Genomic DNA, 24,992 nt, shown 5'->3' with positions numbered 1-24,992 from the left:
GTTGGCAAATACTTGATCCTTGTTCTTAGGACCATTTTATATTGGCCTCTCCTATATTCCATAGTGGTAAAAAAAAATGATTGGGCCAGCATACAGCAATGGTTAATAGCAAAACAGTATTAATAATATTAGTTTTGTTCTTTGTATTAAGTTCTTATTTTGTGCTGGTACTATGTCATGGACTTCGTATATGATCTTACTCATTTCTTTATGAGCATATTACCACTTACTTTTGTTGTGTTTTTTTTTGAGGGATGGGTGTCATCCCCACACTAGATGTGTTCAAGTCTCAGTGTGTTTTTTTAAATTTTTATTAATTTTAATTTATTGTGTTAACATGATTTCAAGTGTCCCACTCAATATAACTCCCTCACCTGCACCTCCTCGTCCCCCAATACCACCCTTTGTCCCCTTCCACCTAATTCCCTCCCCATTCCCTTTGGAATTTGCTGTCCTGTTATCTGTATCTGTGTGTTATGTATATATAATTTCACTAATCCCTTTGCCTTCTCTGAGCCCATCTCCTCATCCCCCTTCCCTCTAACAGCTGTCCCTCTGCTCCCTGTGACCCTGCCTCTGCCTCTATTACGTTCCTCAGCTCACTTTGTTCATTAGATTCTACATATAAGTGACATCATATGATACTTCTCTTTCTCTGCCTGGCTTATTTCACTTAGCATAATCATCTCCAAGTTCATTCATGCCATCGCAAAAGGTAAGATTTCCTTCTTTTTCTCGGCCACATAGTATTCCATTGTGTATATGTACCACATCTTTTCATCTATTCATCCACTGACGGACACTTGGGCTGTTTCCAGATCTTGGCTATTGAACAATACTGCCATAAACATGGGGGTGCATATCTTCTTTGAATCAGTGATTTGGTATTCTTAGGATATATTCCTAAAAGTGGAATAGCTGGTTCAAAAGGCAGTTCTATTTTTAATTTTTTGAGAAAACGCCATACTGTTTTTTTTCTATAGTGGTTGCACAAGTCTGCATTCCCACCAGCAGTGCAGGAAGGTTCCCTTTTCTCCACACCCTCGTCAGCACTTATTATGTGTCGTTTTGTTGATGAGCACCATTCTGACAGGTGTGAGGTGGTATCTTATTGTGGTTTTAATTTGCATTTCTCTGATGATTAATGACATCGAACATTTTCTCATATGCCTATTGGCCGTCTGTATGTCCTGTTTGGAGAAGTGTCTATTCAGTTCTTTTGCCCATTTTTTAATTGGATTGTTTACCTTCCTGGTATTGAGTTTTAGAAGTTCTTCAAAAATTTTTATTAACTCCTTATCAGACGTATTGGCAAATATGTTCTCCCATTGTGTGGTTTGTCTTTTTATTTTGTTCATGGTGTCTTTTGCTGTGCAAAAGTTTTTTAGTTTGATATAGTCCCATTTGTTTATTTTGTCCTTTATTTCACTTGCCTGTGGAGATAAATCAGCAAAAATATTGCTACGAGAGTCACTATCTTATACTTGAGAAAATTAAGGCTTGAGAAAATTAAGTAAAATGCCGAAAGTCAGGTAGAGGGTTCAAAGAAGAGAAACACAAGTCTATTCAACTCTAAAATCTAGGTTTTTAGATTAGCAGCTAAGCTCACCACATCTGTGGTGAGTGAGGGTGAAGAGCCAGACCAGAGCCAAAGTGTAGTAAATGATTCGGAAAAGGAAAACAGAATTACAACCCAGGATGTGGAATGAAAGAACAGGACAGAGAGCAGCAATATGACCCAAAACTGAGATCTATCTCATAACCTACTATAGGGCCCCTTTCTCTTTTTTACTCACAAACTCATTTTTAGTAAATTTCATGTAGCTTTATTTTTTTAAATTTATTGATTGATTTTAGTGAAGAGTGAGGAAGAGGGAGAGAGAGAAAGATAGGAATATCAATCTGTTCCTGTATGTGCCCTGATGGGGATCACACTGGCGACCTCTGTGCTCTGGGTCAATGCTCTAACCAACTGAGCTAGCCAGCCAGGGCATGTTCATGTAGCTTTAAATAGTATGTGTCAGACTTTCAAACCTCAAACTCCAGACTCAACTATCTGATGACTTACTTGTTACCTCCATTTAGATATTTTTAAGAGGTTTCTTAAGGTTGGCCAGAACAGAACTCATTTTTTTTTCTCCTGCCCTTTCTCTCAGTGTCATACAATAGCTCAAATCAGAAATTTACGATTATTTTATCTTCTTTCCTTCCTTTTTTCATTTAATCTGTCAGCCCAGTCATGTCAACTTTATTTCCAGAATGAGATCCATTGATTCCTTGGCCTCTTTTCTATTCTCACCTTAGCACAAGCTGTCGTCATCTCTCAGCTGGTCTACTGCTCTTACTTCCCAACTTGTTCAAATTATTAACCCCTGCACAATCCATTCTCCATGGAATAGATTTAAGTTTATGATTTAAAACATCAATCAGATCATACTACTCCCTTACTTAAACCTTCTAATGACTTCCCAAAAGATTCAGTGTGAAACCCAAGTTACTTGGGAAATGTAAATCAAAATCACAATCACAATGAGATACCACTTTATGCCATAATGTGTGCATAGCCATAGTAAAAACAAACAAACAGAAACCCAAACAGAAAATAACAAGTATTAGCAAGTGGGTGGAGAAATTGGAACCCTCATACATTGCTGGTGAGAAACTAAAATGGTATAATTGCTACACATAACAGTTTGGCAGTTCCTCAGTAAGTTAAACACAGAATTACTATGTAAGTCAGTAATTCCACTTTTTGGTATATATCTAAAATAATTGAAAACAGACATTCATACAAAAATTTTCCCCAAATGTTCATAGCAGCTCTTTGCAATAATCACTAAGTGGAAACAACCCAAATGTCCCTCAGTAATTGAATGGATAAATTCAATGTGGTATATCCATAAAAGGAATATTATTCAACCATGGAAAGAGAATACTGATAAATGCTGCAACATGGATGAACCTTGAAAATATTATACTGAATGAAAGAAACCAGATACATATTGGATAATTCCATTTATATGAAATGTCCAAAATTAACAAATCTGTAGAGATAGAAGGTAGAATAGTGGTTGCCAGGAACTAGGGGGAGGGAGGTAACTGCAAATGGGTATGGAATTTTAATTTGAAGTGATGAAAAAGTATTAGAAATAGTGGCGATAATAACACAACACTGTCAGTGTACTTAGTGTAACTGAATTGTATACTTAAAAGTGATTAAAATTGTAAATCTTATATGTATTTTATGACAATTTTACAAAAATCCCAGCTCCTTATTCTGGAATACAAAACCCTACATGACAAGGTCTACATCTCAGGCCTCATTTAACACTGCTCTCTTTGCTCCTGGCCTTTTTATTTTACTTAAAACTTATTTTTTTCTCACCTTCCAACTTTGCCATAGCTGTTTCTTTGGCCTGAAATAATGGTTCTGTGGCCAGCAACTTGCCCTTCACGTTACCTCAGAGGGCCATTCCCTGACCACCTACTTTAAAATAGCCACCAGTCACTATTTCATCACTGTTTAATCATGTTCTAACATAACACTCTATATTGTGATATTTTTCATGTTGAGTTGTTTTAATATTTATCATTCATCTTCTCTCCTGGAACCTATTAGAATGTAAGCTCCATATAATGAAGGATGTCTATCTTGTTGACTGTTAAGTCCACAGTACTTAGAACCCTGATATAAGGAAGAATCCAATAAATATTTGCTAAATGGTTAAGTTAATGAATGGATAAAAGAAATAAAAATGAAATCTAAAATTCTGTCTAGTAGTTGAATTTTGGAATCTTGGTTATTCACATTGGTAGCAATTAGAGTTATCTTTAGAATTCATTTCATATTACTTTTAGAATATTAGTGTTGTATTTTATAACTTTTGACTTTGGGAGAATAATAACAGCTCATTAAAGAAGTTCAAGATCTATTTTTTAAATCAGTGCTTTTATTTACTATTGTTTCATATTTAAGACTGGAAAATCATTTGAAAATTCTCAAGATCAACATAATATTTTCAGCCTTTGTCATGAGAATTTAGAGTTCAAATTAAAATTCTCTGATCGCAGGCTTCAGAGTGGTAGAAAGCTTAAAATTGTGTAAGTACTAAGCATTTTTATAATGCAAGATTATACTATATATAAGTGTTTTAGGAAGATGAGAATTTATAAAATATATATATTTATAAAAATATTTTTGTGGTAACTTCGTTACATCATTATATGTAAGGCATCATTTTGAGTAAAATTCCCATGAGAAATACAGTGGTCATTTACTGAACTGTGGGTATCAGGGATGCCAACCATGCAATAATGCCTCATTCAGTTGTAATAAATTCATAGTCTTGTATAGAAAAGACATTCAAATGCTTTTTGATTTATAGATGAAAAAATATGGATATAATTTTTAAATTTTTATACTGATTCAATCTTATACCCTGGGAGTGCTTTAACATTTAGCTTAAATTGTCTATAGTAGCAGAGTTTAAGTTAATTTTTACCTTTTTAGAACACTCTATTTAAACTAATTATGTTGATATCAAGCATTTTCTTATATATTATTGCTTTAATTTGAGCCCTTTCAATCTGAAATAATTGCATATATATAATCACTTTTAATTTATAGGAAAGGTAATCCAGTTGCCTTAATTTTTAAAAATTATAATATTTCTATTTGCTTTGATCTTTTTCCTTTGTAAAATTTCAGAGAATGCAAGATGGAGAATGAAGACAAAAAGCAAGAACTCCTTGAAATGGATCAGGCACTTAAGGAGAGAAATTGGGAGCTAAAGCAAAGAGCAGCTCAAGTTGGTTTTCTTAATTATATTTTAGTAAAATTTTCTGTTAAAATACAATCAGTGTTTCAGAGGTCATGCTTTTGGTAAATGAACATCTTTATAACATATTTGTTTTATTGAGCACATAAATATTTTTGAAAAATTAGAAATATATTATCTTTCTTTATCTTGCTATTTTTATAGCAGGTGGATTTTTGAGAATGAAGGTTAGCTTAGTATCTGAACCTTTTGATCTCATATTATTGTATTTCAGAAAAAATGGAATTAAAGGAGTTACTTGCTCAAGCTAATGTTTGTTGAAGGAGCAAAACATTCAGAAGGCATTATTTACTAGAATCTTTTTTGAAGACTGTTTTTTAGAGTAGTTTTAGGTTCACAGCAAGCTTAAGCAGAAGGTACAGAGATTTCTAATGTAGCCCCTACCCCCACAAATGCCCCCCAAAATTCCTCATTATCAACATTCTCCACTAGAGGTGGAACATTTCTGACAGTTGTGGATTTATGCTGATACTTGATTATCTCCCAAAGGCTAGAGTTTACATTACTGTTTATTCTGGGTATTGCACATTCTGTAAGAGAAATGTATGATAGCTATTCACCATTATAGTACACTGCTCACAAAAATTAGGGGATATTTCATAATGAATATGAAGTGATAAAAAAAGAAGCATTTGATTTTTTTATTAAACAAGAACATCAGAAAAGCAAACAAGTCAAAGAAAGTTATTCGATAATGCAAATGAGGTGCAAAACCAACTTTTATTTTATTGGTGAAAATGCATTATACAAAATAAAAGTACCGGAGTATCTGCACGTTCCCTAATCTTGAAAGTGCATGTTGAAACATTCCCTAATTTTTGTGAGCAGTATATTTTCCCTACACCAAAAATCCTCTGTGATCCACCTATTCATCCTTCCTCTTTTTCCCTAACCTTGGCAAACACTGATCTTTTTATTGTCTCAATAGTTTTGCCTTTTCCAGAATATCATATGCAAAAGTTAAATCTTAGTCTGTATCTCTTTCAGCTTGTTTTCCTTCAGCTGGTAATATGTATTTAAGGTTCCTCCATGTCTTTTCATACCTTGACAGTTCTATTTAGCTCTAATATTCTATATTCTGGATGTCCTGCAGCTTATTTATCCACTCACCTATTGAAGGCAGTCTTGGTTGCTTCCAAGTTTTAGCAATTGTAAATCTGCTATAAATATTCATGTGTAGCTTTCTGTGTGGATTTAACGTTTTTAATTCCTTTGGGTAAATACCAAGTAGTGTGATTGTTAGATTTTTCTTTTGCAAATATTTCCTCTCTGTGTGTAGCTTTCCTTCTCATTCTTTTGACATTAACTTTCACAGAGTAAAAGTTTTTCATTTAAATGAAGTCCAGCTTATCAATTATTTCTTTCACAGACTGTGCCTTTGGTGTTTTTGGTTTTGTTTTTCTAGCAAGACAGAGAGAGAAAAAGAGAGAGAGAGAAAGAGACTGATAGGGACAGATAGACAGGAAGGGAGAGAGATGAGAAGCATCAGTTCTTCATTGTAGCACCTTAGTTGTTCATTGATTGCTTTCTCATATGTGCCTTGACTGGGGGGCTATAGCCAAGCCAGTGACCTTGGGTTCAAGCCAGCAACCATGGGGTCATGTCTGTGATCTCGGGGTCATGTCTGTGATCTCACGCTCAAGCCAACAACCCCATGCTCAAGTTAGTTAGCCTGCGCTCAAGCTGGATGAGCCCTCACTCAAACCAGCAACCTCAGGGTTTCAAACCTGGGTTCTCAGCATCCCAGTTTGACACTTTATCCACTGTGCCACCGCCTGGTCAGGCTGCCTTTGGTGTTTTATCTAAAAAGTTATGGCTGTACCCGAGTGCCAAGACCAGCTCAGCTGTGGGCATGCATGAAAGGAAGGCGCTGCAGGACTGAAGAAAAAACATACGCAAGACGCAACATAGAGAGAAAGATGGGTACAGGGGACTCCCAGCCTCTAGGACTGAGAGCCCAGATCACTGCAACCTCATCAAATTTATTGGTCTCTTTGCTCATTAGGTAAATTAACAGAGCTTGAGTTCAGGTGCATAGAAGGGTAGTTAACTAATGTTTTTTAAGGTATGTAAGAAAAGGCCATAAGGATCAACTGTTTTCCATTAAACAGTCTTTTCTAGTTCTAGTGCTTGCAAGGGCAGCATTCTGCCCTCGCAGGACCCGGCGTTCCAAAGTCCACACAAAAGACTTGTCTCAGGACCACAGTCTAAAATAAACCCCAGCCATTTTCCCACACCCAAAGTCATCTAGGTTTTCTTGTATGTTACCTTTTAGGAGTTTTATAGGTTTGCATTTTACATTTTGGTCTAAGATCCATTTTGTTAATTTTTGTGGAGGGTGTAATGTCGGTGTCTAGGTTCTCCCCCCCCCCATATTTTCCACTTAATACAGCGCCATTTATTATAAAGACTATCTTTTCTCTATTGTATTGCCTTTGCTCCTTTGTCGAAGATCAGTTGACTGTATTTATGTGGATTTGTTTCTAGGCTCTCTCTTCTGTTCCATTGACTTGATCTGGTCACCTAATTTTTCTTTTTTTTACCAGTACCACGCTGTCTTGATTAGTGTAGCTTTGTAGTAGTAAGTCTTGAAGCTGGGTATTCTCTTTCAACATTGTGTTGGCTATTCTTGGTCTTTTGCCTCTCCCTGTAGACTTTAGAATCAGTTTGTTGATATCCACAAAATAACTTGCTGGAATTTTGATTGATATTTCCTTGAATTTATAGATCAAGTTGGGAAGAAGTAACATCTTGACAATATTGAGTCTTCCTACTCATGAACATTGACTCTCCATTTAATTCTTTGATATCTTATATTGGATTTTTGTAGTTTTCCTTATATAGATTTTATATAATTTGATTTGTCCCTAAGTAATTTTTTTGTGTGGGTGCTAATATAAATATCATGTTTTTAATTTCAAATTCCTCTTGTTCATTGCTTTTGTGTAGTAAGCTGGTACCCTAATATCTGCTATGATTGCTTATTAGTTCCAGAAAATTTTGTCAAATCTTTTGGATTTTTCTACCTAAATGATTATATTCTCTTCAAAGACAATTTTATGTCTTCCTTCCCAGTATGTATACCTTTTATTTCCTTTACTTGTCTAGTTGTATTATCTAGGATTTCTAGTACAGTGTTGAAAAGAGGGAATAATTTTGCCATGTATCTGATCTTAGTGGGAAAGGTTTGAGTTCTTTTCACCATTAAGTATGATATTTGCTGTTGATTGGTTTTCTGTACACTTTTTTTTATCAAGCTGAGGAAGGTACTCCCTATTCCTAGCTTGCTTAGAATCTTTATCATAATTGGATGTTTGATTTTGTCAAATACTTTTTCTTTAGCCTGTTGATGTGATAGATTACATTAATTGATTTTCAAATGTTGAACCAACTTTTGATAAAATAAACCCACTTGTGGTATATAATTTTTCTTTTACTTTGTTGGGTATGATTTGGTCATATTTTGTTGAGAATTCTTACAGTTATGTTCATGAAAGATGTTGATCTATAGTTTCCTTTCCTAATAATGTCTTTGTCTTATTTGATGTTAGGGTAATGCTGGCCTCACAGAATGAGTTAGGAAGAGTTTTCTCTGTTTCTGTCTTTGGAATGGGATTGTAAAGAATTACTATATTTTTTAAAGATTTTGTTTATTAATTTTAGAGAAATGAGAGAGAGGGAGAAAGGGATGGAGGAGGCACGGGAAACATCAATTCATAGTTGCTTCTCAGGCAAGTCCAGGTTATCGAACTATCAGCCTCATTGTTCCAGGTCAATGCTTTATCCACTGTGCCACCACAGTTCAGGCAGGAGAATTGTTACATTTTTTTCTTAAATCTTTGAAAAAATTTATCAGTGAACCCATCTGGGCCCAGTGCTTTGTTTTAGAAAGCTGTTAATCATTGATTCAATATCTTTAATAAGTATAGACATATCTTCTTGTGTGTGTTTTGGCAGATTGTGTCTTTCAAGTAATTGGTCTTTTTCATTTAGTTTTATTAAATTTATGGGCAGAGAGTTGTTTATTTTATTCCTTTGTTTTTTTAATGTCCACGAGATTTATAGTAGTGTCTTCTTTTTCATTTCTGATATTAGCAATTTGTGTCCTCTTTTTTTTCTTCAGTTAGCTTGGCTAGATACTTATTAATTTTATTGATTTTTTTTCAAAGAACCAGCTTTTGTTGATTTTCTCTATTGGTTTTCTAATTTTAATTTCATTGATTTCTGCTGTAATATTATTTATTTCCTTCTGCTTACTTTGGATTTAATTTATTCCAGATGTTTAGATGATTGATTTTTAGATCGTTCTTTTTTTCTAATACATTCATTTAGTGCTATAAATTTTTCTCCAAACAGTGCTTTTGCTGCATTTTACAATTTTTATTGCTACATTGTATTGAGCAGCTTTCATCGAGCATAAAATGAAGTCTGAATCATTTTGTCACTTATGAACCTATTTTTTCTTTAAATTTGTAGTATATATGGGGCTTAAGATCCATTGTTAGTAAGCAAAGATTATTTTTCCCATTATTTTTAATAATTTATTTGAGATGAGTTTGTTTCAGTTATATCCACTGTAAATATTATAATACATATTCCAAGCTATAGTTTTAAACATCAGAATAAAACGGAATGATTGTTTAATGTTACTTTTGTATTTAGGTTACACATTTGGATATGACTATTCGTGAGCACAGGGGAGAAATGGAACAGAAAATAATTAAATTAGAGGGTACACTGGAGAAATCAGAATTGGAACTTAAAGAATGCAACAAACAGGTAAATTATAAAAATTACATATTTTAAATTGTCTTTAAAGAGAACTACTTTAGGCCCTGGCCAGGTAGCTCAGTGGTAGAGCATTGGCATAGCTTGTGGAAGTTCCAGTTTGATTCCCAGTCGGGGCACACAGGAGAAGCGCCCATTTGTTTCTCCACCCTTCTCCCTCTACTTTCTATCTCTCTCTCTCTTTCCCTCCCACAGCCAAGGCTCCATTGGAGCAAAAGTTGGCCTGGGCACTGAGGATGTCTCCATGACCTCAACCTCAGGCGCTAGAATGGCTCCGGCTGCAGCAGGGCAATGCCCCAGATGGGCAGAGCATCGCCCCCTGGTGGGCATGCTGGGTGGATCCTGGTCGGGCACATGCTGGAGTCTGTCTCTCTGCCTCCTGCTTCTCACTTCAGAAAAATACAAAAAAAAAAAAGAGAGAGAGAGATAACTACTTTAATGTAAGCATCTATTATAAATATAACAAGGCTTTTTAAATAGACTATACAGTGTATAATAAAAATACTATTTAATTTTAATCATCTTATACATGCTACTTTATATATTTTTTTCTATTCTGAATATTTTCTCCTAGCTGAGATATAATTGACAAATAAATATTACATATAGTTAAGGTGTGCAATGTGATGTTTGGTGTGCATATACATTGTGAAATAATTGCGTCAGTCAAGCTAATTAATATATCTTCTCCTCATTTGGGTTTTTTCTTTGTTTTTTATTTTGGTGACAGCACTTAATATCTATTCTGTTAGCAAATTTCAACTATGCAATACAGTATTACTAATTAGAGTCATTAGATCTCTAGAACTGACTCATAACTGAAACTTGGTACCCTATGCTCAACATTTCAACACTTCTTCCACTCCTCAGCCCTTGGTGACTACCCTCTTAATGTTTTTTTCTTTGGTTTCTGTTCGTTTGTTTTTTAGCAAGAGAAAGAGAGATGGAGACAGAGACAGAGATAAACAGGAAAGAGATGAGAAGCATCAACTCGTAGTCATGGTCCTTTAGTTGTCCGTTGATTGCTTTCTCATATGTGCCTTGACCCCGGGGGAAATGGGGGATCCAGCCAAGCCAGTGACCCTTTGCTCAAGCAAGTGACCTTGGGTTTTAAGCTACCAACCATGAGGTCATGTCTATGATTCCACGTTCAAACCGGCAAACTGCTGAGCCCACGCTCAAGCCCATGACCTAAAGGTTTTGAGCCTGGGTTTTCAGTGTCCTCCATCAACGCTCTATTCACTGCACCACCACCTGGTCAGGCTTCTTTTTTCTTTTGTAATTTTCTGAAGTTGGAAACGGGGAGGCAGTCAGACAGATTCCCACATGCACCTGACCGGGATCCACCTGGCATGCCCACCAGGGGGCGATGCTCTGCCCATCTGGGGCGTTGCTCTGTTGCAACCAGAGCCATTCTAGCGCCTGAGGCAGAGGCCATAGAGCCATCCTCAGCACCTGGGCCAACTTTGCTCCAATGGAGCCTTGGCTGCGGGAGGGGAAGAGAGAGACAGAGGAAGGAGAAGGGGGAGGGGTGGAGAAGCAGATGGGTGCTTCTCCTGTGTGCCCTGGCAGGGAATCAAACCCAGGACTCCTGTACAACAGGCCGACGATCTACCACTGAGCCAACAGGCCAGGGCCTGGTCAGGCTTCTTAATGTTATTTTGAATATAGTTTTTCTTTTTTTTTTTTTCTTTTTTCTTTTTTTTTTTTGCATCCCTCTGAAGCTGGAAACAGGGCGAGACAGTCAGACAGACTCCCGCACGCGCCCGACCGGGATCCACCCGGCATACCCACCAGGGGCGACGCTCTGCCCACCAGGGGCGATGCTCTGCCCCTCCGGGGCGTCGCTCCACCGCGACCAGAGCCACTCCAGCGCCTGGGGCAAAGGCCAAGGAGCCATCCCCAGCGCCCGGGCCATCCCTGCTCCAATGGAGCCCCGACTGCGGGAGGGGAAGAGAGAGACAGAGAGGAAGGGGGGGGATTGGAGAAGCAAATGGGCGCCTCTCCTATGTGCCCTGGCCGGGAATCGAACCCGGGTCCCCCGCACGCCGAGCCAACCGGCCAGGGCCTGAATATAGTTTTTCTTGGATTATTGTGTCCACATACTTATCATAATGTGTGCCTGTCTGAATATATATATAAAATATCTCTGAAGAAAAAATACCTGGAAGGATTTGTAAGTACTGTATTTTTCGCTCCATAAAGATGCACCTGACCATAAGACACACCTAGGGTTTTAAGGAGGAAAATAAGAAAAAAAAATATTCTGAACCAAGTGGTGTGTTAAAATATTTAATAAAATACCATATTTTGTGCTTCTATAAGACGCACAAGCATTTTCCCCTCCACTTTTGCGGGGAAAAAAGTGTGTCTTATGGAGCGAAAAATACTGTTAACTGGTTGTGACTAAGAAATTAACACATTAAGAAGGGAACTTTTTCATTAACTATATTTTTAACGTCATGCACATATTTCCTAATTTTCTACAAATATGATTGAGACCTTTATCTTTTTTTCATATTTTACGTATACATATATACTAGGCACAAGAATTCTGATTTTTTGTCTAAATTACAGTTGTCTTAAAGACACATTTTTATATTTTTATATTTTAGATATATGTGTTTAATGCTTGACTTACTTGATTGCAGTTATGATTAAAGAATAATTTTTCTTGTAGTTACATTAAAATTGTTCTGTTTAAAATTCAGATAGAAAGTTTGAATGAAAAATTGCAAAATGCCAAAGAACAGCTCCGAGAAAAAGAATTTGTAACACTACAAAATGAACAGGAGATCAGTCAACTGAAAAAAGAAACTGAACGAACACAGCAAAAGATGAAAGAAATGGAAAGTGTAAGCAAGAGCTTTATATAAATCTTTATGTTCTAAACTGGTTGGTAGTAGTTTTTAGAAACTGTGTAATAAACATTTTTAGGCTAATTATTTGGGCTAATACCTATTGCTTTCTTGGATCTTATTATTTTATTCTGATGTTCTTATGAGTTGCCAGATGACGTATCATCAGTTGCATGTGTGTTGAATCATGAACCCATTTCACTTGTTTTTTTGTTTTGTTTTTTTTTGTTTTTTTTCTTTGTATTTTTCTGAAGCTGGAAACGGGGAGAGACAGTCAGACAGACTCCCACATGCGCCCGACCGGGATCCACCCTGCACGCCCACCAGGGGCGATGCTCAGCCCACCAGGGGGCGATGCTCTGCCGCGACCAGAGCCACTCTAGCGCCTGGGGCAGAGGCCAAGGAGCCATCCCCAGCACCCGGGCCATCTTTGCTCCAATGGAGCCTTGGCTGCGGGAGGGGAAGAGAGAGACAGAGAGGAAGGAGGGGGGGGGGGGAGAAGCAAATGGGCGCTTCTCCTGTGTGCCCTGGCCGGGAATCGAACCCGGGTCCCCTGCACGCCAGGCCGACGCTCTACCACTGAGCCAACCGGACAGGGCCTCACTTGTTTTTTAAAAACTAAAATTGCTTCTTCTTTTTTTTTTTTTTTTAATGTGAGAGAAGGGGAGTAGTGAGATAGAGTCCTACATGTGGTCCTGACCAGGATCCACCTGGCTACCTCTTTCTGGGGCTGATACTCAAATCAACCAAGCTATTTTTAGCACCTGAAGCTGACACTTGGACCAACGAGCTATCCTGGGCTGACAGTCAAACCAGTTGAGCCACTGGCTGCAGGAGGGAAAAAAAAAGTTGTGTGTTTTTTTAAAGTTGATTTTAGAAAGGAATGGGAAAGGGAAGACTTGTTGTTCCACTTATACATTCATTGGCTGATTCTTGTATGTGCCCTGACCAGGATTCAACCTGCAACCTTGGCATATTAGGATGACACTCTGACGAACTGAGCTACCTGGCAGGGCTATATTGCTCTTTATTGTATCTGACCAGCAGATTATCTGTCTCCTCTAGTAGAATGTAAACTCCATAAGGGTGACTACTTTTTCTCCTTTGGTCACTCTTATATCAACACCTAGAACAGTACATATCATATAGTAAGCCTGAATAAATATTAGTTGAATTACATACATACATCAAGCAGGGTCCCTGAAAGCAAATGTGGGCCCCAGTGGGGGAAAAATTATTATTGGCCCAGTCATTTCATGTTCCCTAACATGGATGGGAAAAATATTTACCTGAGATTTATATTGACATACAACAGGGTTGGACCTGGGACATCAAGGTCCTATTGATTTGTACAGGTTTCTTTTCTTCTTATCAGCCCTAAAGTCAAGTGTCATTACCTCTCACCTAACCAAGCAAATTTAGAACTAACTTTTCATTGATTTTTTTTCTCTAAGAAACAATACTTTACTAGGGACTTAACTGAGTAGTATAAAAGTATTTCAGAGAGAGTAGCAATGTCAGTGGCATTTATTTTTTTTAAGTGACAGGAGGGAAGATAGAGAGACAGACTCCCACATGTGCCCTAACCGGGATCTACCTGGCAACCTATCTGGGGCCAAATCAACTGAGCTATCCTCAGCGCCTGAGGCTGATGCTCAAACCAGTTGAGCCATTGGCTATGAAAGGGGAAGAGAGAGGGAAGGGGGAGAGGGAGAGGAAGAGAAGTAGATAGTTGCTTCTCATGTGTGCTCTGACCAAGAGATTGAACCCAGGACATCCTCACGCCGGCTGATGCTCTATCCACTGAGCCAGCCGGCCAGGCAGGGACATATTTTACTTTCACAGGGAATAAGGTCATGACTTTAATCCAACTGTGTGAATTAATGGTGGGTTTTGGTCATTTATGCCAATATATTCTTCATCTTTGACTTGAATAATCAAATATTAACTTCTTTTTTCTCTTTATATTATTATGTGTTCTGTTGTATTATACTCAATGATAATGGATTATATATCTTGCATATTAAAGTTGTGCAAAATATACCAGTGATTCCCAGATTTATTATATTATATATTATTTATTATATTATATTATATTATATTATATTATATTATATTATATTATTATATTTTGTCATTTTCTTGTCATTAAAAAAGAAAAAAGGGCCTGACCAGGTGGTGGCGCAGTGGATAGAGCGTCGGACTGGGATGCGGAAGGACCCAGGTTCAAGACCCCGAGGTCGCCAGCTTGAGCGCGGGCTCATCTGGCTTGAGCAAAGAGCTCACCAGCTTGGACCCAAGGTCACTGGCTCCAGCAGGGGGTTACTCGGTCTGCTGAAGGCCCACGGTCAAGGCACATGTGAGAAAACAATCAATGAACAACTAAGAAGTCGCAACGCGCAACGAGAAACTGATGATTGATGCTTCTCATCTCTCTCCGTTCCTGTCTGTCTGTCCCTGTCTATCTCTGCCTCTGTAAAAAAAAAAAAAAAAAAAAAAAAAAAAAAAATTATTTTAAAAAAGAAAAAAGGCCCTGGCCAGTTTTTTCAGTGGATAGAGCATTGGCCCAGCATATGGATATCCAGTTTCAATTCCTGGTCAGGGCACACAGAAGCGACCATCTGCTTCTCTCCTCCTTCCTCTTTCCCTCCTCTCTTTCCCACTCCTCCCTCTTCCCCTCTTGCAACCAGTGGCTTGATTGGTTTGAGCACCAGCCCCAGGCTCTGAGGATAGCTCAGTTGGTCTGAGCCTTGACCTCAGGCACTAGGGATAGCTCAGATGATTTCAGCATTAGCCCCAGATGGGGGTTGCTGAGGGATCCCGATCAGGGCGCATGTGGGAGTCTCTCACGATCTCCCCTCTTCTCACCTCACCATCTCCCCTCTTCTCACTTAAAAAAAAGAAAAAAAGAAAAGAAAAGCAACCGTTTTCTAAATATCAGTTTCACAGTGAATGATATTCTTTGTATGTTAAATTTTATAGAGATTTAGTTGGGGGGGAGAGTCACTTATTAAAAGAGAAATCAAAATAAATAGGTTATCTATCATTTTATTTTGAAACTTATAAATATCTTGTATATTTCAGGTTGTGAAAGAGCAAGAACAATACATTGCAACTCAGTATAAGGAGGCCATAGATTTGGAGCAAGAATTGAGGCTAACCCGGGAGCAGTTGCAGAACTCCCATGCAGAATTGGTGGAGGCTCGTCGTCAACAAATCCAAGCACAGAGAGAAATAGAAAAGCTCTCAAGTGAACTGGAGGAACTAAAGCAACTCTCTAAAGAGAAGGTAATCCCTATTTTACCTTATTGAAAATCTTAAAAATTTTGCCATTCACTTTTTTGAACTGTAGAATACAGTTCTTGCAGAAGTTAGTGTTGTACAACTATGTGAACGTACTTAATGCCAATGATGTGTACACTTAAAAATTGTAAATTTTTTTTTTTTGTACTTTTCCAAAGTTAGAAGTGGGAAGCAGTCAGACACTCTCGCATGTGCCCGACTGGGATCCACCCGGCATGCCTACCAGGGGGTGATGCTCTGCCCATCTTAGGCATTGCTCCTTTGCGGCCAGAGCCATTATAGTGCCTGAGGCATTATAGTGCCTCAGCACCCGGGCCAACTCTTGCTCCAGTGGAGCCTTGGCTGTGGAAGGGGAAGAGAGAGACAGAGAGGAAGGAGAGGAGGAAGGGTGGAGAAGCAGATGGGCGCTTCTCCTGTGTGCCCTGACCAGGAATCGAACCCAGGATTTCCACACTCCTGGCCGATGCTCTAATGCTGAGCCAACCAGCCAGGGCTTAAAGTGGTAAATTTTATATTATGTTATTTAGAATGAAAAATGTTATACTTACCATAGCTTTGTAATATAACTAGGAAGTTCCTCAGAACTTAGTTTTGGCCACTCTAATTAGTTTTTAATAAATTTAGTTATAAAGCACTTTTAGACTTTCAGGTGAGTTTAAGCATCACTTTGAAGAAAAAGTAATATTTTTTTAGTGAAAGTTTTTACATTCGTAGCCACTTTTCCAAGTTAAAACTGATGATTTAAATTTATAACTGTTATTAAACCTTCAGTCCAGAGCAATTGGAGAGCAATTTTTTTAAAAAGCAAAAGCCCTAATATAAATTTTATTTGCACAATATTTGGTAGAAGATTAACAACATAGCTTAAAATATTTATATTGGTACACTTCAGTTAATTACTTAGACTTTGAGAAAAATAATATATATATATATATATATATATTTTTTTTTTTTGTATTTTTCTGAAGCTAGAAACGGGGAGAGACAGTCAGACAGACTCCCGCATGCGCCCGACCGGGATCCACCCGGCACGCCCACCAGGGGGCGACGATTTGTCACGACCAGAGCCACTCCAGCGCCCGGGGCAGAGGCCAAGGAGCCATCCCCAGCGCCTGGGCCATCTTTGCTCCAATGGAGCCTCAGCTGCGGGAGGGGAAGAGAGAGACAGAGAGGAAGGAGAGGGGGAGGGGTGGAGAAGCAGATGGGCGCTTCTCCTGTGTGCCCTAGCTGGGAATCGAACCCGGGACTTCTGCACGCCAGGCCGACGCTCTACCACTGAGCCAACCGGCCAGGGCTATATTTTTTAGTGTTCTAGTAAAGTTCCTGTGATTTTTTTTTTCAATGATGGTTACTACATAATTCAATATATGAATTGAGTTAAAGTATTTCTATGTCTAATTTTGGTTAACCTAACACTTTTTAAATTCACATTTCTGGATGGTTAGACTAATAAAGAATAGTTAGGGAATTTTTATTAAAATAATAAGGTATTTGAGAAATCTCTCAGAAGGAAAGCTATCTACTTTTATCTCATTTCTTATCAATTGTATCTAAGTATAATATAATTAATTTTTCTGATAAGCTCAATTAAGCAAAAAAAAAAAAGAGTGAATGTGGGGAATAATTTAAAAATGACAATGTAAAATATTATATTTTAACCCCAAACTCTAAATATACACTCATGTGTTAATCTTTAATGTGGACCAAGTCTTGGTTCTTTGTGTATGGGTAGGGTTATTTGATTATAATTCCACCTGGTCTTTCTTACACACACAATAGTCATATTCCATCATCTGTGGTTTCCAATTTTGGTTTCTCTAAAGTGGAAGAAGAGACAGGGAGAGACAAGTAACATATGATTTCACTTATATATGGAATCTAAAGAACACAATAGGTGGCTCTCTCTGTGGAGCACACCAGCACCTTCCCTGCCTCCTTTCTCCAGGCACATTTTCTTGTCTCTTTCCCCTAAGCTCCAGCGGCCCTTCTTTTGCCTCTGTTACTTGTTTTCTAGGCCCACTTCTTCCATGGCTCACTTCTACCTCTGTAACTTTCTAAATAAACTTTCTCTTTTAGTTTGAAAAAATAATAAAGAACAAAAATAAGTGAACAAACAAGATAAAAACAGTCATAGATAGAGAAAATAGACTGGTGATTGCCAGAGGGGAGGAAGTTTTGGGGACTAAGTGAATAAGGTGAAGGGATTAAGAAGTACGTATTTGTAGTTACAAAATAGTCACAGGATGTAAAGTACAGCATAGGGAATATGGCCAGTAATATTATAATAATTATGTATGGTGCTAGGTGGGTAGAGAGGATCACTTTGTAAATTATATGAATGTCTATCTAACCACTATGGTATACCCCTGAAACTGATGTAAAACAAGACTGAATGTCAACTGTAAATGAAAAATTGGAAAAAAAAAGTGGAAGAATTAAAGAACTTTTGAAAATTAAACAGTATAGTATCTCTTATATTTTTTGTGGGATTTTCCACAATATTTTGCAAATATCTTGACTGCTTCTATGTGGGTGGCAAAAGTTTGTGATTTTCTCTCTCTCCCCTTCTCCCCCCTTTTGCCCTCCCCTTCCTCCCTTTTCCCCTTCCTTCCCCTTTCCCTCTCCCCCCTCTATTCTCTCTCTCAAATTAATTTTAAAAAGTTTGTGATTCATTCATTGAGTAGTTTCAAAGCATATAACTTAGTTTTCATATAAAAACTTTCTTTTCACATGCATATATTATCATTGTTAATCGTGTATAATAAAATTACATTATTACAGTCACAAGCACAACTAGCATAAATAGTTTGGATAAATACACAACTGACTTGATAAGCAAGTAGCACTTCTGGTAAACAAAACTGCATGGGCATACCTAAGAATAAACTATTATCTGCCAAAGTTCGGCATACTGTGGTTATTAGTTTGTTTTATAGAAAACATTGATTAATAAATTTATAAAAACAACCCATATACTTATATACTCCCATTAGTAGTCTTTAAAATGCCTAGATTTTAAACTGTACCTTTTAGTAAGTGAACTTAGTATATGAATGTTTATAATATTATAAAAGATTAAAGTACTTCCATAAATGCACTGGATTGGCTTAGCTATAGTAAACAAATACATCATATAGCCTTTACTTAATATGTCATTTTTAAGGAAGCTCATGGAAACCATTTAGCTGAAGAATTGGGGGTTTCTCAAGTTCGTGAAGCTCATTTAGAAGTAAGAATGCAAGCCGAAATCCAGAAATTGTCAGCAGAAGTAGACTCTCTCAAAGAAGCTTATCATCTGGAGGTAAAGAAAAATTTATTTTGTACCATTACTTTCTGCTGAAGTGGATTACCTATCTGGACAAAAGTATAAATCTAGCTCTTAAATGTCCTTAATAGAATAACATACTGTTTTTTACTTCTAGTAGCTTAAACATATAACTTTTCCTTATATCCAGTGAACTATGTACTGCAGGGTTAACAGCCTGAATTCTTGAGCCAGGCAGCCTGGTGCAAATTCAAGTCATCATTTAGCACTTATATGTGACCTTGGGCAATTAACATCTGTGTCTAAAATAGATATAATAATGGTATCTATCTCACAGAGCTGTATTGAAGATTAAATGAAGTAATATAATTAAAATTCTTATACCAGAGCATTGTTCTTCATCATCTTCATCATCATCATCATTATTACTGGTTATAAAATCACACTTGCCAAAACTAACTGGAATATTTAAGATCCCAAATAAGCAATTTCATGTGATATGAATCTAAAATGCTTTGTAATTTCTAACCATTTTTTCTGATACTAAGTTAGATAGAAAGGCAATACCAGAACCTGATACTTTGTTTTTTATTTATTATTATGTCTGAGCCTTTATAGAAATGGGCAATATTATCAATTAAAATAGCATTTCTTGTCTTTATAAAAACTTCATCTGAAGATATTATCTAAAATTTATGTATAAGATGTAAATAAACTATTTATGAAGCTCTAATAAAACACTTCAATATAGCAAGGCTTGCAAATAAATACATTTATATTAAACACCTTTCAAGGGAGTTTGGCAACATCATTGTAAAGAATTGGTTGAGCTTGTGGTCACCATGTCTTGCTTCAATGCATTTAGATTCAGGTCTCTGAAAACATTGTATTTGTCAAACAAAACATGCTTGCAAAACTGAATCCAAGAGATTAGAATCTTTGATCTTTAGAGACAAGTGTGACTGCTCTTGGACTGGGCATATTTATTAAATGATATTAGCTGCTCAACTTAATGACCATCAGTAATAATTAGTCCATCTTAAGTGTTTGCTAGTGATTATTCATTATACTTTTATTATATAATCTCTATTCTACTTTCATTTTTAATTATCCATTTTTTTACTTTTAGTTTTGTAAGCAACCTTGAATTATTTATAAGCAGATAGTACATAAAATGAATTATAAAAATTAGTCCCAGATTGCTATGTAATATTTGGTACTAATTTTTTTATGTATGACATAAAAATACATAACATAGGCATGCGTACAGAAGCCATCAAGGGTGGTGTTGAGGCCTGTCCAGGGTGAAGGTACTGAGTACACCACTTCTCTGACTAGGCCTACTATGCTCTTTCTTGTAAGCCTCATGGTAGGACAGCTGTTAGACCCATTCAAAAGAAAAATGAAAACACTACATAGTAACATGATGTGAATGAAAGCGACCTCTCATTATGCAAACAGTATAGCACTCTGAACAGACACTAAAAACATCTCTCATCTCAAAGAACCCAACAATTGTATCACAGTATGAGAAGTGAGATGTGGGAAACAGTGTTGGATGAACAGTCTTCCAGCAGTACAGTGATCTCTTAAGACCAGTGGTCCCCAACCCCCGGGCCGCGGACCGGTACCAGTCCATGGGCCATTTGGTACCGGTCCGCAGAGAAAGAACAAATAATTTACATTATTTTTGTTTTATTTATATTTAAGTCTGAATGATGTTTTATTTTTAAAAAATGACCAGATTCCCTCTGTTGCATCTGTCTAAGACTCACTCTTGACGCTTGTCTCGGTCACGTGATACATTTATCCATCCCACCCTAAAGGCCGGTCCGTGAAAATATTTTCTGACATTAAACCGGTCCGTGGCCCAAAAAAGGTTGGGGACCACTGGGTTAGACCATTACCTTGCATTTCAGTTAGATTGGATCTCCTCCCATTGAGGACTCTGCAAGACTTGGAACACTTTCAGTGATCCTTAAAGAAAATCTATAGAGAAACACAGTGTTTATATACAGTGCATTGGATCTCTTAGAAAGACCAGAATTATCAATAAAGAATCTATTAAATGGCTCAAGAGCTACTGTGCAACATTTTCTATGTCTTGACAGTAAAATTCCTAGAATCAGTTCCTGTCTCTGCATGAGGTATTCCTTTAGAGTCAATGATAACACAAAGAACCTAGAAGACATGAAGGGCATATTCAAAGTTCTTAAAGAAGAAGAAACCTGAAGATGCCTTCTGTGTTATGGGAATAACAATGATTGATCTTTACTCAAAAAAACTTCTGGAATTTTGTCTTTGGACAGGCCTCTTTGACAGATGGTATAGTATATTCACCTTTGCCGGGTATGGCAGTTTTTTTTATAGCTCATGCTATGCAGGCTAAGTGAAGAGCTGCAGAAAACATCTTCAAGTGACTGCTCAACTTTTGATAACTATTACATTCCTGAAGTGCCTTGTGTTTGCTGCGTCAATCCTGTACGTCTTTAACCCATGAAATTGGACACACATCTGGACTTCAACATTACTTGTGGCTTACATGCTTAACGCAAGGCTCCAGCCACTTGGAAGAAGCTGACTAGCAGCCCCTAAATTTTTGCCCTATCTGTTTACCCAAGTTGCAGTGTACTTTTGGCTTCAACATTGTAAAAAGTTACAAAGTGCTTATGAGGTGGACTGATGATGAATCTGCTGACATACCTGGAGTCTCTCTGAACACAGTCATGAAGATAAGTGAACTTTCAAAAACTTTTAATGAAGCCTTTAAGGAGAGGAAAAAGTATAATAAATAAAATAAAATGCCATTGCTGTTCATAAATAAGGATCTTCAAGTCAGAGTAATTAAATACAGTGTGTCTGTAAAGTCATGGTGCACTTTTGACCGGTCACAGGAAAGCAACAAAAGACGATAGAAATGTGCAATCTGCACCAAATAAAAGGAAAACCCTCCTAGTTTCTGTAGGATGATGTGGCAGCATGCACAGATGATGACGGAACACCGTGTATACAGCGGAGCAGCCCAGGGCCATGCCAGTTGAGATGTGGACGGTACAGAGGAAAGTTCAGTGTGTTCTATGGCTCGCTAAATTCGAATCCGTGACCAAAGTGCAATGTGAATATTGGTGCATTTATAATGAAGTGCCACCACATAGGAATAACATTACTAGGTGGGATAAGCAGTTGAAGGAAACCGGCAGTTTGGTGGAGAAACCCCATTCTGGTAGGCCATCAGTCAGTGACGAGTCTGTAGAGGCTATACGGGATAGCTACCTAAGGAGCCCTAAAAAATCTGTGCGTGAGCCCACATCAAACTGCACTGAATAGTATGAAACTGGGAGTTTTCCTTTTAATTGGTGCAGATTTCACATTTCTATCGTCTCTTGTTGCTTTCCTGTGACCGGTCAAAAGTGCACCATGACTTTACAGACACACTGTACTTGCATGCTAATAAAAATATGTAATTTTTTTTCTTTTTTGGTACCTAATAAAGATTTATTTTTAAAGTGTGTATATTATTTGAATATAAAAATGAGAGAGTATGTCATTAAAGTAACAGATTTAGAAAAAGGGATCAATAAGTTTTAAAAGCATTCCTTGCCTTGCCCAGTTGGCTCAGTGGTAGAGCCTCAGCCCTTTGTGTGGAAGTCCCAGGTTCGATTCCCGGCCAGGGCACACAGGAGAAGCTCCCATCTGCTTCTCCACTTTCCCCCTCTCTTTTCTCTCTATCAGCCAGGGCTCCATGGGAGCAAAGTTGTCCCGGGCACTGAGGATGATTCCATGGCCTTCACCGGACTCAGGCGCTAGAATGGCTCTGGTTGCAATGAAGCAATGGCCCAGATGGGCAGAGCGTTGCCCCCTAGTGGGTTTGCTGGATGGATCTCAGTTGGGCACATGCGGGAGTCTGTCTCTCTGCCTCCCTGCTTCTCATTTCAGAAAAATACAAAAAAATTAAAAATAAATAAATAAATAAAAGCATTCCTTAAAATGCAAATTTCAGAATTGTCAGAAAACTCAATAATAATTGCAAAACTGATTTAAGTGAGAGGAGGGGAGATAGTGAGGCAGACTCCCACATGCATCCCAATTGGGATCCATCTGGTGGTCCCCATCAGGGGCCAGTGCTTAAGTACAGAGCTATTTTTAGCGCCAGAGGCTTGATACACTCCATTGGATCTTTCCTCAGCACTGAAGACCATACTCAACCAATTAAGCCACTGCCTGTGGGATAGGAAGAGAGAAAGAAGGGGGAGAAATAAATGGTTGCTTCTCATGTGTGCCCTGACTGGAAGTCGAAACTGGGATGTCCATCCCAGGCCAACGCTCTGTCCACTGAGCCACTAGCCAGGGCAGAACTGATTTTTTTTATGACAGTGAAATCTTTAAAAATTTACTGTGCAAAATTTTAAATATATTCATAAGTAGAGAGAATGATAAAAATCCTCCCATCTTTATTATTCACTTCAATGATTAACAACTCTTGGCCAATTTGATTTCAATTGTAAGTTTGTTGACCATTTCTTTTATCTAAAAGGGAATACCTTTGAGAATGAAAAAGGATGTTACCAACTAACCAGGATACCAAGGCATAAAACCTAGATAGTTATAGGTAAACTGGGAAGTATGGTGGTCACTGTACCTTTAACCTCACTCACTTTCCTTCCACCCTCCACATATCACATGTTATTTAGAAGCAAATCCTTGATATTGTTTCATCAGTAAACATTTCAATAACAATCTCTAAAAGATAAGGGTTTCTTAAAAATATATATATAACTTGAATATCATTATTACACAAAAATTGACAGTAATTCCTTTTTTTATTAATTTTATTTATTTATTTTTTCCAAGTGAGAGGAGTGGGGATAGAGAGACAGACTCCTGCATGCGCCCTGACTGGGATCCACCTGGCATCCCCTGTCTGGGATTGATGCTCTGCCCATCTGGGGACATGCTCGCAACTGAGCTATTTTTAGCACCTGAAGCAGAGGCTTTATGGAGCTATCCTCGGTGCCCGGGGCCAATGTATTTGAATTAATTGAGCCATGGCTGTAAGAGGGGAAGTAGGAGGGAGGTGGAGGTGAAGAGAAGCAGATGGTCACTTCTCCTGTGTGCCCTGACTGGAAATTGAATCCGGGACTTCCACATGCCAGATTGACACTCTACCACTGAGCCAACCAGCCAGGCTCAACAGCAATTCCTTAATATCATCAACTCTCCAGTCTTTGTTCACATTTCCCCAGTTGTCACAAAAATGCTTTATAGGCGATTTTTTTCAAGTCAGGATCCAAAAACAGTTCAGTATATTTGGTTAACTGTTCTTAATTAAATTTAAGACTATAGGTTCCTTCTCCTCCCTTTTTCCTCTAGTATGTTGTATGTTGAGAAATCAGATGTTTGTATTTAAAAATAATTTACTTTCATTTAAGTGGAAGTGAAAAAAGTATTAGAAAGTTATTGAAACCAACCCCATCCTATTTTCTTTTTTTACCTTTTCAACTTTGGGGCTATATAGATGATTTCCCATCAGGAGAACCATGCAAAGTGGAAGATTTCTGCTGACTCTCAAAAGTCTTCCATTCAGCAACTAAATGAACAGTTAGAGAAGGCAAAATTGGAATTAGAAGAAGCTCAGGACACTGTGAGCAGTTTGCATCAGCAAGTCCAAGACAGGAATGAAGTTATAGAAGCTACAAATGAAGCATTACTTATTAAAGTAAGTAACCATGTAAAAGTATATAAAGCATGTGTTGATGTAAGAACGTCCAAACCTGTAGAAAATTTTTATGAGAGTTCATTTGAGCTAAACAGAGGACACGCCTTGAAGCAAAATCTCAACAGACTGAGGAAAATGCTTCCCAAAATGACAATTTGCAGTTTCCTTTATGCATTTGAAATTAAGGAGGGAACATAAGGAACATTACATGAATGTGGGAGAAA

At 37.7% G+C, this 24,992-nt stretch overlaps 1 protein-coding gene across 10 annotated transcripts in view; it reads left to right on the top strand.

The window, feature by feature from the left end:
* Positions 1–24,992, top strand: part of CCDC18 (coiled-coil domain containing 18) — a 177,243-nt gene that overhangs the window by 89,120 nt on the left and 63,131 nt on the right. For 8 of the 10 annotated variants that reach the window (XM_066376765.1, XM_066376761.1, XM_066376759.1 and 5 more), the window contains 6 exons: positions 4,709–4,808; positions 9,501–9,617; positions 12,338–12,481; positions 15,569–15,772; positions 18,951–19,088; positions 24,568–24,768. In XM_066376765.1, coding sequence (XP_066232862.1) covers positions 4,709–4,808; positions 9,501–9,617; positions 12,338–12,481; positions 15,569–15,772; positions 18,951–19,088; positions 24,568–24,768 — 904 coding nt within the window. Of the gene's footprint in view, positions 1–4,708; positions 4,809–9,500; positions 9,618–12,337; positions 12,482–15,568; positions 15,773–18,950; positions 19,089–21,361; positions 21,966–24,567; positions 24,769–24,992 lie in introns of those variants that run through there. The other 2 variants (XM_066376769.1, XM_066376764.1) reach the window with 2 other exon arrangements.

Source organism: Saccopteryx leptura, chromosome 3 (genome assembly GCF_036850995.1).
Source record: "Saccopteryx leptura isolate mSacLep1 chromosome 3, mSacLep1_pri_phased_curated, whole genome shotgun sequence".
Classification (NCBI taxonomy): domain Eukaryota; kingdom Metazoa; phylum Chordata; class Mammalia; order Chiroptera; family Emballonuridae; genus Saccopteryx; species Saccopteryx leptura.
Note: the sequence above shows the minus strand (reverse complement) of the source record. Positions and strands in the feature narration are given on the sequence as shown.